Source organism: Sceloporus occidentalis, unplaced genomic scaffold (assembly GCF_023333645.1).
Source record: "Sceloporus occidentalis isolate IW3139 unplaced genomic scaffold, rSceOcc1.0.p SCAF_114, whole genome shotgun sequence".
Lineage (NCBI taxonomy): Eukaryota > Metazoa > Chordata > Lepidosauria > Squamata > Phrynosomatidae > Sceloporus > Sceloporus occidentalis.
Genome location: NW_028317094.1, coordinates 828,989 through 847,120, shown reverse-complemented (window position 1 = coordinate 847,120; position 18,132 = coordinate 828,989). Strand labels below are relative to the sequence as shown.

Sequence of the window (18,132 nt, the reverse complement as noted above, 5' to 3'; positions counted from 1 at the left end):
AATTTATTAAATCACAAAAAATAATACAAACATTGGCCTGTTACAGACAGCCAAAATAAAGCTGCTTCGAGTCACAGTGGAGGTATGGTGTTTCAATGATGCATGCGTCCTAGGAGTCCAGAAGTTGCACCAAAGCCACGCTCCAGACTGGAGCGTGGCTTTGGTGTGGCTTCTGGACTCTTAGGACGCATGCATCATTGAAACACCATACCTCCACTGTGACTCGAAGCAGCTTTATTTTGGCTGTCTGTAACAGGCCATTGATTATCAAGAGCTCTTTCATTCACTCACACATCCATACAATACTCACACACACTTTCCTTCCGCCAGACATTGATCAGTTGTCCTCAAAGGCTGGGGATGACATTGTCATCGTGCGGTTGGTGCCAACAAAATTAGGGTGAAAGCCAAGGATCCTTATACTTTTCTTCTCACTGGCTTTTGGCTGCTGAAGTCTTGCAATATTGCAGCCCATTACTCAACTTCTTCTTTTCGGGAGGAGACAGCAGTTCAAACAGTCCATGCTGTTCAAAGGCAGGTCGTTCTGTTCAAGTCAGTCCATTGTCCTGTCAGTTCCTCTTTATTGTGACTCAGGAGAAAAGGCACTTTCCCGGTCATAGTTCGACACACCTGAACACCTCCCCGCTTCAGCTTCCAAATTCCTCAGCCTTTCCTTGTCTCAGTTGCCAAATCAATGCTCTGCGCGGAACCATCTTGTTTAGTTCTTTAGCTTGTTTTAAAACACCATTCCTTGGTTCTTTGGTTCTTCAGTTTTGGGTTTAAGTCAGAATTCACACATTTGTCTTACATCTTTAACTTGGACACCATCCCCTTCATACAGTCCTTTATTTCCTTTCTGTCTTCCTCCAGTCAATAAACTTCTACCTGGGGTTCTTCTTTGCTGGGGCAGCTATCAAGGGACTCTCCTACTGCCAGGTCTCAGGCTGTCACTCTGCCCCCCGACGGCCTTCCTTTCCCCAGTCTGGGGCCAGAAACCCAAATCTTCCAGTGGTAGCCTTGGTGGTATGAGCGTCACAAGGTTTCCCAGTCTTGGGCTTGGCTCCTAGTTCCTCTGAAGAAGGCACCTGCTCCTCCACCACCAGGATCTCCAGAACCACCCTTGTTCCTGGGTCTCCATTGGAGGTAAAAAAGTGAGACTTTGCAAACTGTGAGATCTGGAGTTAGTCCTGTGCTCAAAAAATAAAACCCATTTGAAACAAGAGCAGCTTTATTGATGAATCCAGGCAGAAACATCCATTAACATGTTTTTGCAAAGTCTGAAGTCCAAAGGACCTTGTTCAACCCCTCCCTAAGCCAAGGTTGTGTATACTTCCCTTCCCTTCTCCCAGACAGCCTCACCTTGAAGAGCGGTCTTCCCAAGCCAGCTTGACTCCTCCTTGAGAACCATCTCCAGCTGCAACCCCATCCCCTCTCCAAATGCCCTCCTTCATCTAAAAGCCACTCTGTCTTCCTAACATTTCCCACTACATGCTTTCTACAACCCATCACTCTACACTACCTACTATGAACTACAACTATAACTCCTACTTTAATAACCAAACCCTAATATTTTATTCTTTATGACAGAACCCTTATACACTGTTTCTGACACATAATGGGCCAGTCCCAATCCTTCAGGTAAATAGCACCACCCTGAAGTCACAATAGTACCATCTCAATCCTTCATCCAAGGAGCATCAGACTGAAGTCACAATGGGCCAGTCTCAATGTTTCAGGCAAGAAGCATCAGCCTCAGGTTGCAATGGGCCAGTCTCATTCAGGTAAGGAGCACCAGCCTGAAATCACAATATGTCACGAATACCTTTATTCATGCATTTATTCATTTGGGATTCATGCCATAAAGGTTATAGGTTTAGGTTTAGATTAGAGTTAAGATAGATGGGATTTATGGAGGGTTAAAATAACATGTTTTAATATGTGCTTTAATAGAAGATGCTAGAAAGAGGTAGGGAGAACATGGCTAAAGAATGTGCTTCTTTGCTAGGACTGGAATGTGTGGGAATCACCCTTCTAACAGAGGCTTGCGTTTAAAAGACTGTCTCTGTAAAAGGAGGGGGAACCTAGAGAGTTATTGGTATTTTTATATTATATTATGTTGCTATGGGTTTATGCTTATTATCTTTTCACATGGTATCATACTAGATTGGGATTGATGGGGATATATATTTATTAACTATATATATAGTTAAGCCATAATATTAATTAAACTGTTGTGTGGCTCAGTTCTGTGGTCCAAGGTCACAGGTGCAGTGGTTGAGAAAAGGCACATGAGAGCTTAATTGTTTTTAGAAAAGGTGTGGGAGAATGCTGTGCGGGAAAGGGCTATCCAATTAATTAGCTTTATTGGTAAACGGAGTGGGGTGGATTCATATGGTTGTAAAAGGGATATATTTATATCTTCTTTAATTCCTGACAAAAAAGTGACTTCTATTACATGTATCTTCTTCTTCAATAAAAGCTGCTCCTTTTTCAAAGTATTGCTTTTTGTGTTGCAAGAGGGGCTGCAATTAGGGCCCTGACAGATCTCTCTCTCCCCTTCCATTCACCCTGCTATCCCAAAAGGGCTGGAGAGCAGACCAAACCAAGCACAGAACCTTTCCCTGATCTTGTGTAATGCCAGGTCAGTCAAATCTAAAATGCACATAGTCCGTGATGTCCTACTGGACCAAGAGGCTGACCTGGCTTGTTTCATGGAGACCTGGCTGGGTGATGAGAGCTCAGCCACCTGGGATCAGGCCTTACCAGCCGGGTTCTCCCTCAGTGAGCAGGTAAGGGGAGTGCCTTTGGTCCATAAAGACAATCTTGCTTTGTCCAGGATACCTATCCGTATGATGGACCACATCGAATGTACGTACCTCAGCTTAAAGACTAGGGAAAGTCTGGGGATTCTGTGGGTTTACTGTCTGCCCTGTTCCTTAACAGACTCCCTAGCGGATCTGACACAACTGGTCTTTGAGCTGCTGCTGGATTCGCCTAGGCTTTTAGTCCTGGGCGACTGCAACATCCCCCTCGATGCCACTTCTCAGCATGCGCAGGGATTACCAGGGCCTAGACGCTGCTGCTGCTTATTCTGCTGGGGGCCTTTGCGGGAAAGGAAGGTATGCTCTGGGGGTTCAGCGGCCTCCCCTTCCTTCCTTCCTTTGAGGAAACAGCAATGGAGCCCAAGGTGCAGAGCTGGACTCAGGAGGGAAAGGCAGGAAAGGAAGGCTCTCTCTGTGTATCCTGTATGTGTGTGTGTGACTGTGTGTGTTTGCCTCTGCTGTTCTTTTGGCTGGGAATGGAGCTGAGGACTGAGGAGAGAAGAAAGGGTCAGTTTTGGGCAGATTCAGAACTTTGTGCATCAAAGAGTCCAGTGTGTTGAAACAGCAAAGAACTTTATTGAGAACACATAGAAATCTAGTGTTTAAGCCAGAAATGCCCACTCCAATCCAAACAATACATTAAAACCCCAAAACCTAAAACTCCACCCTCTTCCAAACGTAGCCCCCACCTCCAATTCCCACAGTCTATGCCCCACAGGTAACAAGGCCACCATTGCCATTCCCACAAACTAGCCCTTTATGTCAATACCTGCCCCCAACTTTCTTCAGCCAACATCCCACACATTGCAAAAGTTATCATTCCCATAACTATTCTACACATCTATAACAAATCCCAACCCTTGAACTACCTAACCTATACCACGACCCACAATTTCCAGCCAAATTTACATCCCAAAGTAATTATCTATACTATTAGCAATTAAAACCTTAAAATAACAAAATACAACTTTAAAACACAAACAGACATATCGACACACAAAGCTTAAAAACAAAATCACAAGGGCCTTTTCTTAGCACCACTGGATTGAAAATATATTTTTTGTATTCATTATTGAGAAAAATAATGTTAATTCACTACTGGGATTTGTGTGGCTTCTCTCCTGTGTGGACTCTCTGATGTCTCACTAGGTCTGACTTTGAAGAAGAACATTTCCCGCAATGCTGGCATTTGTATGGTTTCTCTCCTGTGTGGACTCTCTGATGTGCCACTAGGATTGACTTCCGAGAAAAACCTTTCCCACAATGCTGGCATTTGTATGGCTTCTCTCCTGTGTGGATTCTCTTATGTGTTACTAGGTGTGACTGCCGAGAAAAACCTTTCCCACAATGCTGGCATTTGTATGGCTTCTCTCCTGTGTGGACTCTCTGATGTGTCACTAGGCTTGACTTCTGAGGAAAACCTTTCCCACAATGCTGGCATTTGTATGGCTTCTCTCCTGTGTGGACTCTCTGATGTGTCACTAGGCTTGACTTCTGAGGAAAACATTTCCCACAATGCTGGCATTTGTGTGGCTTCTCTCCTGTGTGGACTCTCTGATGTGTCACTAGGCTTGACTTCTGAGGAAAACATTTCCCACAACACTGGCATTTGTATGGTTTCTCCCCGGTGTGGACTTTTCGATGCATGACAAGGACTGACTTGTAGGCAAAATATTTCCCACAATGCTGGCATTTGTATGGCTTCTCTCCTGTGTGGACACTTCGATGCATGACAAGGACTGACTTGTAGGCAAAACATTTCCCACAATGCTGGCATTTGTATGGCTTCTCTCCTGTGTGGACTCTCTGATGTGTCACTAGGATTGACTTGTAAGCAAAATTTTTCCCACAATGCTGACATTTATGTGACTTGTTTCTTGTGTGGATTCTCTCATGACTGACAAGTGATTCTGTAAACAAGGAAAATGACAGACAAGACAATCTCAGTGTTAATAGAAGATGTTACTCCAGGATTTAGCCCCACGTTCACCCCTCCCTATTTCAGATTAGATTAATAAAGTTGGTGTGAGTGACCTGAGCATGACCCTGTTCTAGATGCCCCCAAATCCATATAATGATTGTATCCTTACTCATAGGAGCTACCAAAGAAGAGATTGAGGGAACTTTGATGAAGGAATCATTAAAAGCAGATTGTCAAAGGACTGTTGAAAAAATATTCCATTAGCCATTTGCAAAAATACTTTGATTGACAGGTGGCATCATATCCCGTGAAACTGCCATAGAGTCTTGAGTCAGAGCCCAAGGCATGATGCAAGCTAACTGCAGAGGTCCCTTCATGTTGTTTGGCACCTGGAGTTTTCTCACAACCAATACAGTATACAGCTCACATGCGGATTGGTGTGGATTGGATTGAAGTTGTGTGTACAAGGGATGGTGAAGTTGATGGAAGTCAGAGAGGAGAGCTTGCAAATATTTGTATTATTTTGCGAATCAAGAGAGAGAAACTCCAAGGAATTAAAGGAAACAAATTTGTTTCTGATTTATTTTTAAGTGAAAAGTGGCCAGTGAATTGCCAATATCTATATCTGGATATTTGTTTCCTTACTCTGCTATGTTACATTTGAGCTGCATCTGGGAGTGTCACCCTCAGATTGCGCTGTGTATTGGCTTGTGAATGCAATAGGAATTCAGAGCCAAGAAGGACCAAGAGCCAGTGTGCTAATCCTTTCTCTCTGAGATATTTCCACCAAGCACCCATTGCATTTAATTTAGTTTCAAACCATTCTCTCCCCCAGGAATCTTTCTAAAATGATATAAACCTTTTTGAACACTCAGTTTCTGGCCCCAAGAAACAATTACAGTATAAATATCTGCCCTGACTGACTGTTCTTCGACGTCAGTCCAATTACAGACAGACAGTCTGTTGCTTTACATTGCTGAACACCTCACTACACTCGCCAGCTCCACTTGCCATTGGAGTTACTGACTTCTCTCACAATTCTGGACCCTCAGCAATTGCAATCAAGATCCACCTAGGTAAAGTTTTACCATTAGCAAAGCCTCACACCATTCACCACTCCCACCTTTGTTACTAGTCTTTGCGTGTGTGTGTGAACACCTATATCTGTATATGTGTGTATATTGCTTTCCCCCTAAATAAAGCATAAAAACCTATTTCAAATGCCTTTGAAGTTCTCTGTGCTTCCAGGCCTGGTAAAGTTGGGATGAATCCCGAGGTCGCTCTTGACCCAACCAAACTATATATCTGCTTTCAACTAAGTACCAAATTCTCCTAAAAGTATAGCTCTTGTGGGTGTCCTCCCCAGACTCCAGCATTTTGGGTAATAAGGGGCCTCTGGAATCAACCATGGAACTAATCAAGCTCAGTTAGGAAAAGAAAACCTAGAGAAAAAGCAGGTTTTGTGTCCCCCTTTCCTCCCTTCACAAATATTACTCATAATTGCTTAATGGAACCCCTAAATATGTCTGAAAACAAAGATTTGAGCCGATTCTCAGATGTTCTCTCAAACAGGTTCTTAAAATCTGTCAGGTTCGTGGCTGCCTCCCAATCCCCAAGGCCCCTCTCCTTTGGTGTCTCTCCAATAGTGCCTCACTAAACTACAAATTCAAATATTCTACAGGATGTTGTTTTCACAATTAAACTGCGCTTGAAAGGGATCTAGGACTCCTAAAGGCCCATGTGATTCTAGGCTGCATCAATACGAGTATAGTTTCTAGATCAAGGGAAGTGATAGTGCCACTCTATTCTGCTCTGGTCAGGCCTCACTTGGAATAATCCTCACTTGGAATAATCCACAATTCAGTTAGAACATGCCCAGAGGAGGGCAACCAAAATGGTGAAGGATCTGGAAACCATCAAGCCCTATGAGGAGCAGCTTAGAGAGCTGAGTATGTTTACCCTGGAGAAAAGAAAGTTAAGAGTGGATATGATATCCATGTTTAAATATCGGAAAGGGTCATCGTATTGAGGATGCAGCAAGCTTGCTTTCTGCTGCTACAGAGAAAAGGAGACACCACAATGGATGCAAGCCACAGGGAAAGAAGTTCCACCTCAACATTAGGAGGAACTTTGGGACATTAAGAGCTCTTCGACTGTGGAATATACTCCCTTAGAATTTAGTGGAGTCTTCTTCTTTGGAGGTCTTTAAACAGAGGCTGGATGATGCTTGGAATGTGTATTTCTGCATGGCAGAAGTGAGTTGAATTGGATGGCCCTTGTGATCTATTCCAACGCTATGATTCTGTAATTCTAGTGGAAGCATAGCACTATGATAATTAAGCATTAAAGGGGCCTCAGTCTTCATAGAAAGGAGAATGGATTCAGGTTCCTTACCCACAGAGGCCACATTCTCATAGTTTTCCATCATTACATAACTGTACATCAGTCTCTGCTTATTCGTCAACAGTTTCCATTCCTCTTCAGTGAAATATACTGCAACATCCGCAAAGGTCACCTGCAACAGAAAATAGCCCTCATCCACAGAGTGACTAAGCAAAAGGGAGGAAAGCACATGGTGCATCCAAATATTATTTCATCACTTTATAATTCAGTCCAGCAAATAAACTCTAAATTCTGTCAGCAAGAAAAAAGCTACTGCCTTTGAGATCCAGTTTGTCTTGAATCTTTTCAATATACTATACAATATAATATACAATATAATTTAGGCCATGGCTGGGATATTGATAATGGATTAGGATATTGACTATCCCAACACATACAGTACATTTAGCCACCAAAGAATTATGGTGCATTTAGACATTTCTTCCCAAATTTTAGAACCAAATGTCATTATTAAAAAACATTTCTGGGGAGCACTCTGGGCTTGAGGGCCACTGGGTCCACTCCATATTTAGATCCAGAGATGTTCTCCCATAGCGCCCAATATTTGACAGATTGGAAAAGCAAGACGCATGTGGATAAGCAACGCAGAAGGCGGTGAAGATGGCCAAAGTTGTTTATGAGGAAGATCACACAAGCTAGGAAGGGCACAGCAGTTTGCTTTTGTTTCAGCCTCCTGGGAAGGGCAATATCCTGCCTCTTTGTTTCCTCTCCTCTACCCACTTTTGAGTTGATGGGGTGCAAACTGAATGACACTCAGGAATTGAAGTGAGCTGAGAAGGGGGAAAGTGGGAGGAGGAGAGAGCAACTGGGACATTTTTAAAAGCCCCCGAAAAAGTGGGCTGACAGAGGATTAACCAGGACTGTCTCTGGTAAATTGGGAGAGTATGTTCCCCTCTTGCTTTCAAGAGCTGGCCCAGCAGTGATACAGATGAAAGTAATAGTCAAGGACTTCGACTCACCAAAGAGTTTTTGTACCTCTGCATCCTCTTTCTCTTGGGGCCCAACTCCCTCCGCTTGGCCTCTGTGTCGGCCATCATGTGGGCAGGGGTCCTGGTGGTCTTGCTCTTGGGTCTCTTCCAGCAAAAAGTGTCCCAAAACTGTGTCCAAGGGGGCCGAGATGAAGTTCCTGGGAGAAGAGACCAGAGATTCAAAAAAGGACACAAATTGGATCTCCTATAAAGAATGAATGCAAATAGATAGAACTGGTTATAGAATAAAGACACGAGAAGATCCTAATGATCAGGGTAATGATCTTTCATGGTTCTTTTACAGACAATTAAGAAAGCTCTTCCTAATGGATAAAATCAATATGGTATTTGTAAATCAGACTCTGATCAAGAACAGGAAATAATGTTGAATAAAGACAACAGCATCCTGCTAGTGACATACGCAGGTGACATATGTCTCCTTTGGGCTGATGCAGAGGTGGGCATCCCCTTCCTCCCTCTGCACCAAACAAAGCCCCCTGGACCTAGCATAGATTCACTGCAGCTCCCCTACACAAGAGATACTCCATGCCTTCTTAGAGTGGTGGGGGATTAGGGGATGAGGAATTGGAGAGGGCCCTGGTTATGTCCCCGTAGCTAGATGTGAAATGAGTGCATCATAAATAAATAATCATATCATCTGCTGAAAACTCCAGATGTCCCCAGTGCTTTTCTCCATCATCAGTCCCTTTCCCAAGAAGGTTGCATCCACACTGCAGAAATAAGGCACTTTGACACCGCTTTAAATACTCAATGCTATGGAATCCTGGGCTTTTTCCTTTGGGACACTTAGCCTTCTCTGCCAGAGAGCTCTGGTGCCCCAACGAACTACAAATCCCAGGATTCCATAGGATGGAGCCAGGAGAGTTAACACACTGGATTTAGAACTGGATTATTTCTGCAGTGCAGATACAGCCTGAGTCCCTTGTAAAAGGGCAGAAGCACCAAAGTCTTGTTTTTACCGACCTAATGGTTTTCCTTTAAAAAAAAAAAAAAAAAAAAAAAAAGCAGTCTGCTTATCTGTCTAATCCTTATTTTTGTTGTTCTTGTTTGTTTCTATGTATATTGGTCATATGAAATGGTTTGGTCAGTCAGCTTTCTTCTTGCCTGAAAATCTCTTAATAAGAAAACTGGGGAGGCTTTTAAAACCTCCCAAAGGAGCTTCTTGTTTGGGGGACTAGCCTCCTCTTAGAAGTCAAAGCCCAATGTTTGTGAAGCCCAATGTTTGTGAAGAAGAAGAATAAGGCTTCTATTAAAATTATCTTTCCCATTTCTGATCCCCTTTAAAACCCATGTTCCCCAGAAAGAGCAGAGCTGTGTAATAAGAAAACCTTCTCAGAAAAGAGACACAAAAGACACACAAAGAGACACACTTTCTTCCTTTTGGCCCAAGGAGCCTGGCCTCATTCTCCTCAGGAAGAGAAAGAGGAACCTCTCGGTTCAACTGAAGAGGCCTCAGAGAAGGTTCTGGAACATTATTCCCACAGTCATAAGCAGTAGAAAATGGGCGCTAGAACACAAAATGGCTGCCTCTGCCTCATGCTTGGCAGTTGGCAGTCTGAGGCCTTCAGGGAACCCAAAATGGAGGATGAAAGGGCCCCAAAGTCAGAAGGGACCCCAAACAGGATTTCCAAACCTTAACAACACCTAAAAATTATCCTGGTGCTTTTATACAAAGTAGAAACCTGATCCCTCTCCCTCATTACAATCAATAGTAAAAGATATTGATATTTTCTCCCCATCAAACCACTCCTTTCAACACCTAGGCAGCACAGAATCAAAATAAAATGAGCAGATCAATATCTATGGGACTGACAGGAGTAGACTGGGTTCCTACTACAGCCCTACTACAGAGTCCCTACTGTTGAGGAACAACCTTGAACAACTGGGGAACTGAGAGAGATACGGTTCCAGCTGCAGGACTGTTGGAGACTGCACTTCCCAGCATGAGATGCATCTCTTTTGGTACAATTTATGTACAAGAGCTGATTGAAGGGAAACAAATTGAAGTCTCTATTGTTGACTGTTAAAATATACACTAAAAGAACTCATGGGAATATTAATAGTGTACATGCAAATATCTAGTCATCTATAATGTCGCCTTGCAAGCTTATAAATGCTAGGATCCTATGGATAAAGTTGCTCTTTCTTTAGTCCCAGGCAGACTGCCTTGTCTTGAGTCCTGGGGGGATGCCAAGGCTCCCCTGGAGCAGGAGAGTGGGGCTCCATAGGAGTCTGAGGGATGCTCTGGTGGGGGATGCTGGGAACTGCAGTCCAACAATCTCTGGGGGGCCTTGCTTTGCCAACTCCTCCTGAGCCAAACCAAAAGAACAAATCTTGCTGGAGGACTTTGTGGAGCAGGAAAGGTGTTTTCAGGGGAAAGCAGAGAAGGCAGATTATATGCAGGGAGGTCCTTGAGGGCAGGCTGAGCAGATGTCCTCCTTTCCCAGGACATGTCCTACATTTCAGCCTTCTGTCCAGGAGGAGTTCCAAAAGGTCATCCATTTTGAGCATGACTAAGAAGCATGAATGTTCATTTCTCTATGTGTTTTAGCTTTTACTTGGTCATGCCCTCCATTTTCCTTGAATGTCTTCCTCTTTGCAAGGCCTTGTCCTCCTTTGTGGGGAGGACATCTGGTCACCCTCCTTGAGGGTCTCTCCCCTGATAGAGCCATGGGTCCAGAGGGATGGCAAGCCGTGACTCTCCAGGGCTAATTTAGGGTCAGGAGAAGGGAGGGAGAGGCTGTGAAGCCAAAACCTCAGTGTTCCTCCATGCAACGCAGCTTCTCCAACCACTGAGCTATACTCCCTTCCCAATGGGTGCAGGAGCCCAAAGCGGCTGCTGGCATTTTGTCTTCTGAATCCCCATGAATTGGTCTCCTCTCCTGAGGCACAGCCCCACTCCTGCCCCACCACAGTCTTACAGAGAGGGCCCAGTTCAAGGGGGAGAGGAGTGTGTCTGTTCATACCTTTTGTGAGAGTTAAAGTGTTAAAGAAAGCTTTTCCTCTGCTTTGGTTTTCTGAAGAAACACCAAATGTAAAGCCTTTCCCACCTTGGCAGGGGATGGGGCCAGATCAGTTGGGTCCCTGGGGTTGGTGTCACCCGGTTTGGTCACTCCTGGTGTCACCCCCTTTCACCCCCTCCTCTAAGAGCCCCTTCAACTAAGAGCATCCAATAAAGAGCATTAAAGGAGCATAGAGTGGGAATAGAGCACATGGCAAATGGCAATGGAGGGCAGAAGGTGATGCCTAGGAAACTAGTCCTCTGAGTCCCAGCCATAATAGCTCCTAGTAGTAAATAGCCCAGGGGGCTGAGGGGGTCTCCTTCCCCAAAGTGGGGTGTAAGGACCGGTTCCCATGGGACTGTGGGCCCCATGACCTCTTGGCAAATCTATGGGAGATGCTACCTTCAAGAGCGTTGGAGGAGTCTCTGGCTGGCTGGCCATCTCTTCGGAGGGCAGAATGGGCACTCCCATCCAAAATAAAATGCCATTAAAGTATTTTTCAGTTATTAAAACAATTATTAAAAACAGGGATAGGAGCCAAAGTCCAATGTTTGTGAATAATAATAATAATAAGTCTTATATTAAAACTCTCTTCCCCATTTCTGATTCCTTTTAAACCCTTGTTCCCCAGAAGGAGCAGAGCTGTGTCAGAAAACCCTCTCAGAAAAGAGACACACTTCCTTCCTTTTGGCCCCAGGAGCCTGGCCTCCTTCTCTCTCTGGAGCCTCAGGAGAGAAAGAGAAGCCTCTCTTCAACTGAGGCTCAGAGAAGGTTCTGGAACATTATTCCCAACAGTCACAAGCAAAACAAAATGGCCATAAGAACACAAAATGGCCACCTGAACACAAAATGGCTGCTGGAACAGAAAATGGCCTCCTCCACCTCAGCACTTGGCAGTTGGAGGCCTCAGCGCAGTAGTGAAACCTACCACTTCAAGGCCTTGTCCCTCTGTGTTTTCTCTCTCTCTCTCTCTCTCAATCTCTCTCTCTCTCTCTCAATCTCTCTCTCTCTCTCTCAATCTCTCTCTCTCTCTCTCAATCTCTCTCTCTCCCCTCCTCATTCACTCTTCCTTGTGCAGAGCTAAATAGAGAGGCAGAAGCTCCTCCCCTTCTTCAGTCTGGCCAATGGGGACAGAGGAGCTGGAAGACCCCCATCCCCTGCCCCACCCTCACAGGCTCCTCCTGCAGTTAATATGGAAGAAGGCAGGAGGGACTGAGGGACCCTGGAGCCCCAGCCACACGGACACTGGCCAAAGGCACACATTCCCAGAGCCTAAGACCCATGAAATGGCAGCCCTATGCAGGGCAGGACCCTCCTCTATCTGGCCCTGTGGATGCTGGGAGATCCAGTCCAGGGAATACACTTTAAATCCCATTGGCAACAGAAAAGGCTAGTACTGCCTTTCAGATCCAGTTTGCCCCAAATCCTTTATGAGGCCAGAAACCCCTTTGTTTAGGAAGCGAACATCAGATATCCAAGGAAGTCTCTATATCTCCCAAGGCCCCCTCCCTCCAGGACCTCCTTCCTCTCTTCCCCTCAGACTCTCTCTCTCCCCTGAAGGCCTCAAACTGCCAATTGTGATACAAATGTCTCCCCCAAATGGTAGTTCATTGTTTTGTAAATAGGAATTCATCTTGTCCAAATCTTCTTCTCTTGGTTATACAATTTCCCATAAAACTTATGAAAGGCCTTTTTTATTTTGCTTTGTTCTGTGACCATCCTCTTACCAACCTGAATCTCCGTTATCATCTTCCTTTCTTTCTTTTCCCTAAGTTTATAAGATAACCGCTTCCCTGGTTTATTAGACTGTTGGAAATTATTTAATTTGAGATATTTAAGCTTGTTCTCCATCTCTTCAATTAGCATAATAGAGAGTTGTTTTTGTAGGAGTTTAATCTCTTTATTTGTCTTTATATCGGATGGTTTTTTTTTTTTTTTTTTTTTTTTTTTTTTTTTTTTTTTGGAGAGCCTCTTCCTTCTCCTTCAGCTCTTCTTGAATTTTCTGAGTCTTTTCTTGGCTTTTTCTCTTGTATTCCACATTAACTTTTATTTAAAAAACCCTCTTAACGCGGCTTTCAACGCTTCCCAATTTGTTATATGATCATTGTCTCTCTCCACGTTTTCTTCAAAATACCATTTAAGAGTCTATTTTGCTTTCTCTAACTTTTTATGAAATTGTAATAGTTTTTCATTCAGTGACCAATCAAATGACGTTTTAGCTTTCTTAACTTTCATGGTTATAGGATTTTGGTAAAATTTCCATTTCCAAAATTTGCACAGCTAATGTTTTAGTAGCTAAAAGAAAGTCAATCCTAGAAAAAGTCTTATGTCTGTCAGGAAAAAAGGTGTCATCTTTGCCCCCCCAATAGAGATGTCTCCAAACATCTACTAGTTCTTGATTTTCCATCTGTTTGAAAAAGGAATGGGGAGCTTTCCTTGGTCCTTTTTCCTGGCTTTACTACAAGATCTGTCCAGTAAAGGGTTAATTACAGCGTCCCAGTCCCCCATAATTATTATTTCTGTGTAATCTAAGTCTGTCATCACATTATATATTGATTGAAAAAATTGATCTTTTTTCCCTGGGGGCTGTATATTACAACCAATAATATTTCTTTGCCCTGGAGGTTCACTTCAACCCCAAGATAACAGCCATTTACATCATTGAACACTTCCTTTGCTGTAATCGTCTCTTTTACATACATCACAATCCCCTTTTTCTTTTTTGTTGATTCCCCAATTTCTTGTTCTTTAATAATCTAATATCCTTTTGCCTTATGTGGGTTTCTTGTAAACAGACAACATCTTTCTTAAGTTTCCCTAAATAGTGATATATTTTATTTCTCTTTATAGATGAGTTTACTCCTTTTATATTCCATGATAAAATGTCCATATTCAAATCTGTTGGGGTTTCTAGTTTCCCTTCTTTCCTCCTTTATTAGGTCTAATATTTTCATATTTACCTTTAACTCCTCTTCTATTCGTTCTCCCTCCTCTGTCGCATTCCTCTTATCATCATCTTTTATTTCTTCCTCTATATTTGGAATAACATCCTGTTCTTCTTCTTCACTGTCAATCTGTCCAGGTTCCATGTAATCGTCCAGATTCCCATTTTGTTCATTGTTTTGGTCTATATCATCACTTCTTTTGTCATTTCTTCTTCTAGGTCCATTTTCATTCCTCTTGCCATATTTAATCCAGAAATCTTTTGCTTTTTGAACCGTGTTCAGTTTGAACCATTTTCGGTTCCACTTTAGTGAGATTCCCTCCAGCTTTTCCCATTTATAAAGAATTTTTTATTTATTCAGGTTCATTGTTATGAATTTGTAATTCCCCCTTTTTTGAAGAACTCTTTTCGGGATGTCTTTAAAGATTTTTATCGCACAACCTTCTATTTCCAAAGGGCTTTCATAGCTCAATAATAAAAGTTCATCCCGTATTTTTTCCTCACAAAAGAAATGACAATGTCCCTCGGGAGCCTTTTGTCTTTTGCAATCTGAGAGTTAATCCTGAAAGTTTTGTTGACATCGTTAATGAAATCCTGATAGGGGATCTCCATATAATCAGCTAACGCTGGAACAAGATATTCATAGAGGTTTTCATGTTGGATTTCCTTTAGTCATCTTATTTTCAATGAGTTTTCCCTTTGCTTTAAATCATCCAATGCTTTAGCATCAGTTGCATTTCCTGTTGTTGAATTAAAAAAGCAGGTTTTTCTTCTAATATTTGAGACTTTTCTTCCAATTTGTCAATTCTTGTGGTAACTTGACTTATTTCTTTAGCAACTTCCTCCTTAGATAGTTTGATTTCTCTTAATTCTGTCTTCAATTCAGATTTCATGTCCTGTTTCAGATCTCTCCTTAAACTATGATTCTGAGATCACAATAGGACTGTCTCAATGCTTCTGGTAAGGATCATAATAGTCCTGTCTCAATCCTTCAAGTAAGGAACACCTGCCTGAAGTCTATAAGCCCATCTTAATCCTTCAGGGAAGGAACATCAGCCTGAAGTCACAATGAGTTAATGTCAGTTCTGCAGATAAGGAGCATCAGTCTGAGATCGCAATGGGCCAGTCTCATTCGTTCAGGAAAGGAGGACCAGCCTGAAGTCACAATGGGCCCATCTCAATCTCTCAGGCAACAAGAATCAGTCTGAGGTCACAATGAGCCATTCCCAGTCTTTCAGGAAAGAAACATCAGCCTGAAGTCACAATAGTCCTATCTCAATCTATCAGGAAAGGAGCGTCAGCCTGAGGTCGCAATATGACAGTTGCTCAGGCAAAGAGCATCAGCCTGAAGTCACACTGCGCCTGTCTCAATCTCTCAGGCAATGAGGGTCAGCCTGAGGTCGTAATGGACCAGTTTCAATCCTCCAGGTCTGAAGTGACAATAGTCTCATCTCATTCCTACAGGTAAGGAGCACCAGCCTTAAGTCACAATAGTCCCGTCTCAATGTATCAGGCAAGCAGCATCAAACTGAAGTCACAATGGGCCAGTATCAATCCTTCAGGTAAGGAGCATGAGCCTGAAGTCATAAAAGTCCCATCTCAGTCTTTCAGGCAAGGAACCTCAGGGTAAGATCACAATAGTCCTGTCTCAATCCTTCAGGTAAGGAGCAGCAGACTGAGGTCACAATGGGACAGTCTCTATCTCTCAGGCAAAGGGCATCAGCGTGAAGTTGCAATGTCAGATCTAGAGTCAGTCCTGTGTTCAAAAAATAAAACTCATTTGAAACAAAAGAAGCTTTATTGATGAATCCAGGTAGAAACATCCATTAACACCTTTTTGCAAAGTCTGAAGTCCAAAGGACCTTGCTCAACCCCTCCATAAGCCAGCCCCCAATTCCCAAGCTAAAGCAACACAAGCGGAGGTTGCATAGATACCAAGGTTGTCTATAGTTCCCTTCTCCCAGACAGCCTCACCTTGAAGAGTGGTGTTCCCAAGCCAGCTTCACTCCTCCTTGAGAACCAGTCTCCAGCTGCAACCCCAGCCCCTCTCCAAAGGCCCTCCTTCATCTAAAAGCCACTCCATCTGTCCTTCTATCACTTTCCATTACGTGCTTTCTATAACCCATTACTACTATAACTATAACTACAACTGTAAGAAGGACACCTAATCCGGGAATGGAGTTATGTCATCCAGTTCTGGATGGGGGTCACACTTCCCCTGCAAGACTCTGTCTGCAGTTTGGGTTTGCTCCTGGATTCATCACTTCATCTGATGGCTCAGGTGGATGCAAAGGTCAGGAGCACTTGTTATCCGCTTTGGCTGATATGCCAACTGTGCCTCTTCCTGGAGCAGGGAGACCTTGAAACAGAAGTACATGCGCTGGTCAGCTCTTGGCTTGACTTCTGTAATGCACTCTACATGGGGCTACCCTTGTTCCAAGTTCAGAGACTTCAACTGGTACAGAATATGGCAGCCAGGTTGGTTACAGGCACTTCTAGAACTCTCTCTCTCTATATATATATATATGTTTAAATACGTGTGCGTACACATGCACACGTCCAGACAGATAACTATGGGTATGTATAGATGTATCTATGGATGTTGTATGCAAGATCTATAGACTTGAAACATTCCATATATATGTGGGGGGGGGGGTATGTAGGCTCATAAAGGTATAGGTCTGAGTGCACTTAGATAGAGATTCCTACACACACACACACACACACACACACACAGATGTGCAGATATATATGCACAAACACACATGCACACATACATCTGTTGTTGTCCACTGTTCTGGTCCGTTGTTCCAGGTGATGCTGGAGAAGAGGCCCTGTTCCTACTACCCTTGACTTCAATCGGGGTAATCTATCCCCTGAACTTGATCCGATCATGACCGGGGCTGAGTTCATATTTGCCGGCAGCAGGGAAGAGCCAGTTGTTTTCAAAAAGAAAGGGTCAATAGTCCACTTTCAGAAAAAACGCACTAAGGGGGATTTGCCCTGGATATCTTGTGGAAGCCCCTGATTGAGTTGTGTTAAAATTGGCACAAGTGTGAACTTCTGACTTTTAAACCGGATTGGGAACCAGGGTAAAATGTAGTCTGAATGGCCCCTACATTTAAGGGTGAAGGGAGCAAGAAACAACAAGCAAAGTCTAAACACTTCCTTTTACCATTGCAGCGTTGGAGCGTGTCGCCACCCTCGAATTGTCAATGGCTCACCTGCAGCAAGGCCAGGAGCAGCACAGAATGTGGCTATACAACTCCGTGTGTGGCGCTCCCCACAACAATGATGTGGGCTATCCTATTTTTATTTTCAAACATGTTTATTACACTGAGATATTCCCATGATAGTATTTAAATTACCAAATATCGACCAAATATTAACTATTAATTTAAAGGAATATTATCACCCTTTTAAGACAACTCCATTCCATTTCTAAATGTTCTTTTGGTTTCCCTCTTAGTAAGGCAGATACTATATCCATATTTCTAGCTTCGTATATCTTAATCAACCAATCTTCGATAGAAGGATTAATTGTACATTTCTAAACTTGAGAAAATAAGATCCTTGCACATGAGACCATACATAAAACAATTCTATTGTATTTTACTGACTTTATGTTGTGTGTCATGTTTAGTAAAAATAAACTTGGTTCAAAGGGAATATTCATATCAAGAATGTTTTGGATGCTTCCATGAATCCTTTGCCAGAATCCTTTAGCTTTAATGCATGTCCACCAATATGAAAGAAGCTTCCCTCGGGTTCCTCACATTTCCAGCACTTAGTATTACCAGTTTTGTATATCTGGTGGGTTTTTTGGGGGGTTAGATACCACCTGTATAACATTTTGATATCATTTCCTTTATAGTTTTGGCACAGAGTGAATTTATTTGTTCCTTTCCATGATTTTTCCCATTCCTCTATAGTTATAGATTTATTTATATTATGTGCCCATCTTACCATGCTGTGTTTAATAATTTCATCTTCTAGATCTCTTTCTTTTAATAGTTTATCATATTTGGATATGTGTTTACCTTCTTTGTCC

The 18,132-nt window shown here is 43.0% G+C and overlaps 1 protein-coding gene across 1 annotated transcript in view; it reads right to left on the bottom strand.

The window, feature by feature from the left end:
• Window positions 1-3,811: 3,811 nt before the first annotated feature.
• Window positions 3,812-18,132, bottom strand: part of LOC149282441 (uncharacterized) — a 59,286-nt gene continuing 44,965 nt past the window's right edge. Inside the window, exons 2-4 of the mRNA XM_089498225.1 lie at window positions 8,106-8,272; window positions 7,138-7,258; window positions 3,812-4,732 (exon numbers count right to left, since the gene is read on the bottom strand). Coding sequence (XP_089354351.1) covers window positions 3,918-4,732; window positions 7,138-7,258; window positions 8,106-8,183 — 1,014 coding nt within the window. The 5' untranslated portion in view covers window positions 8,184-8,272 and the 3' untranslated portion in view covers window positions 3,812-3,917. The remainder of the gene's footprint in view (window positions 4,733-7,137; window positions 7,259-8,105; window positions 8,273-18,132) is intronic.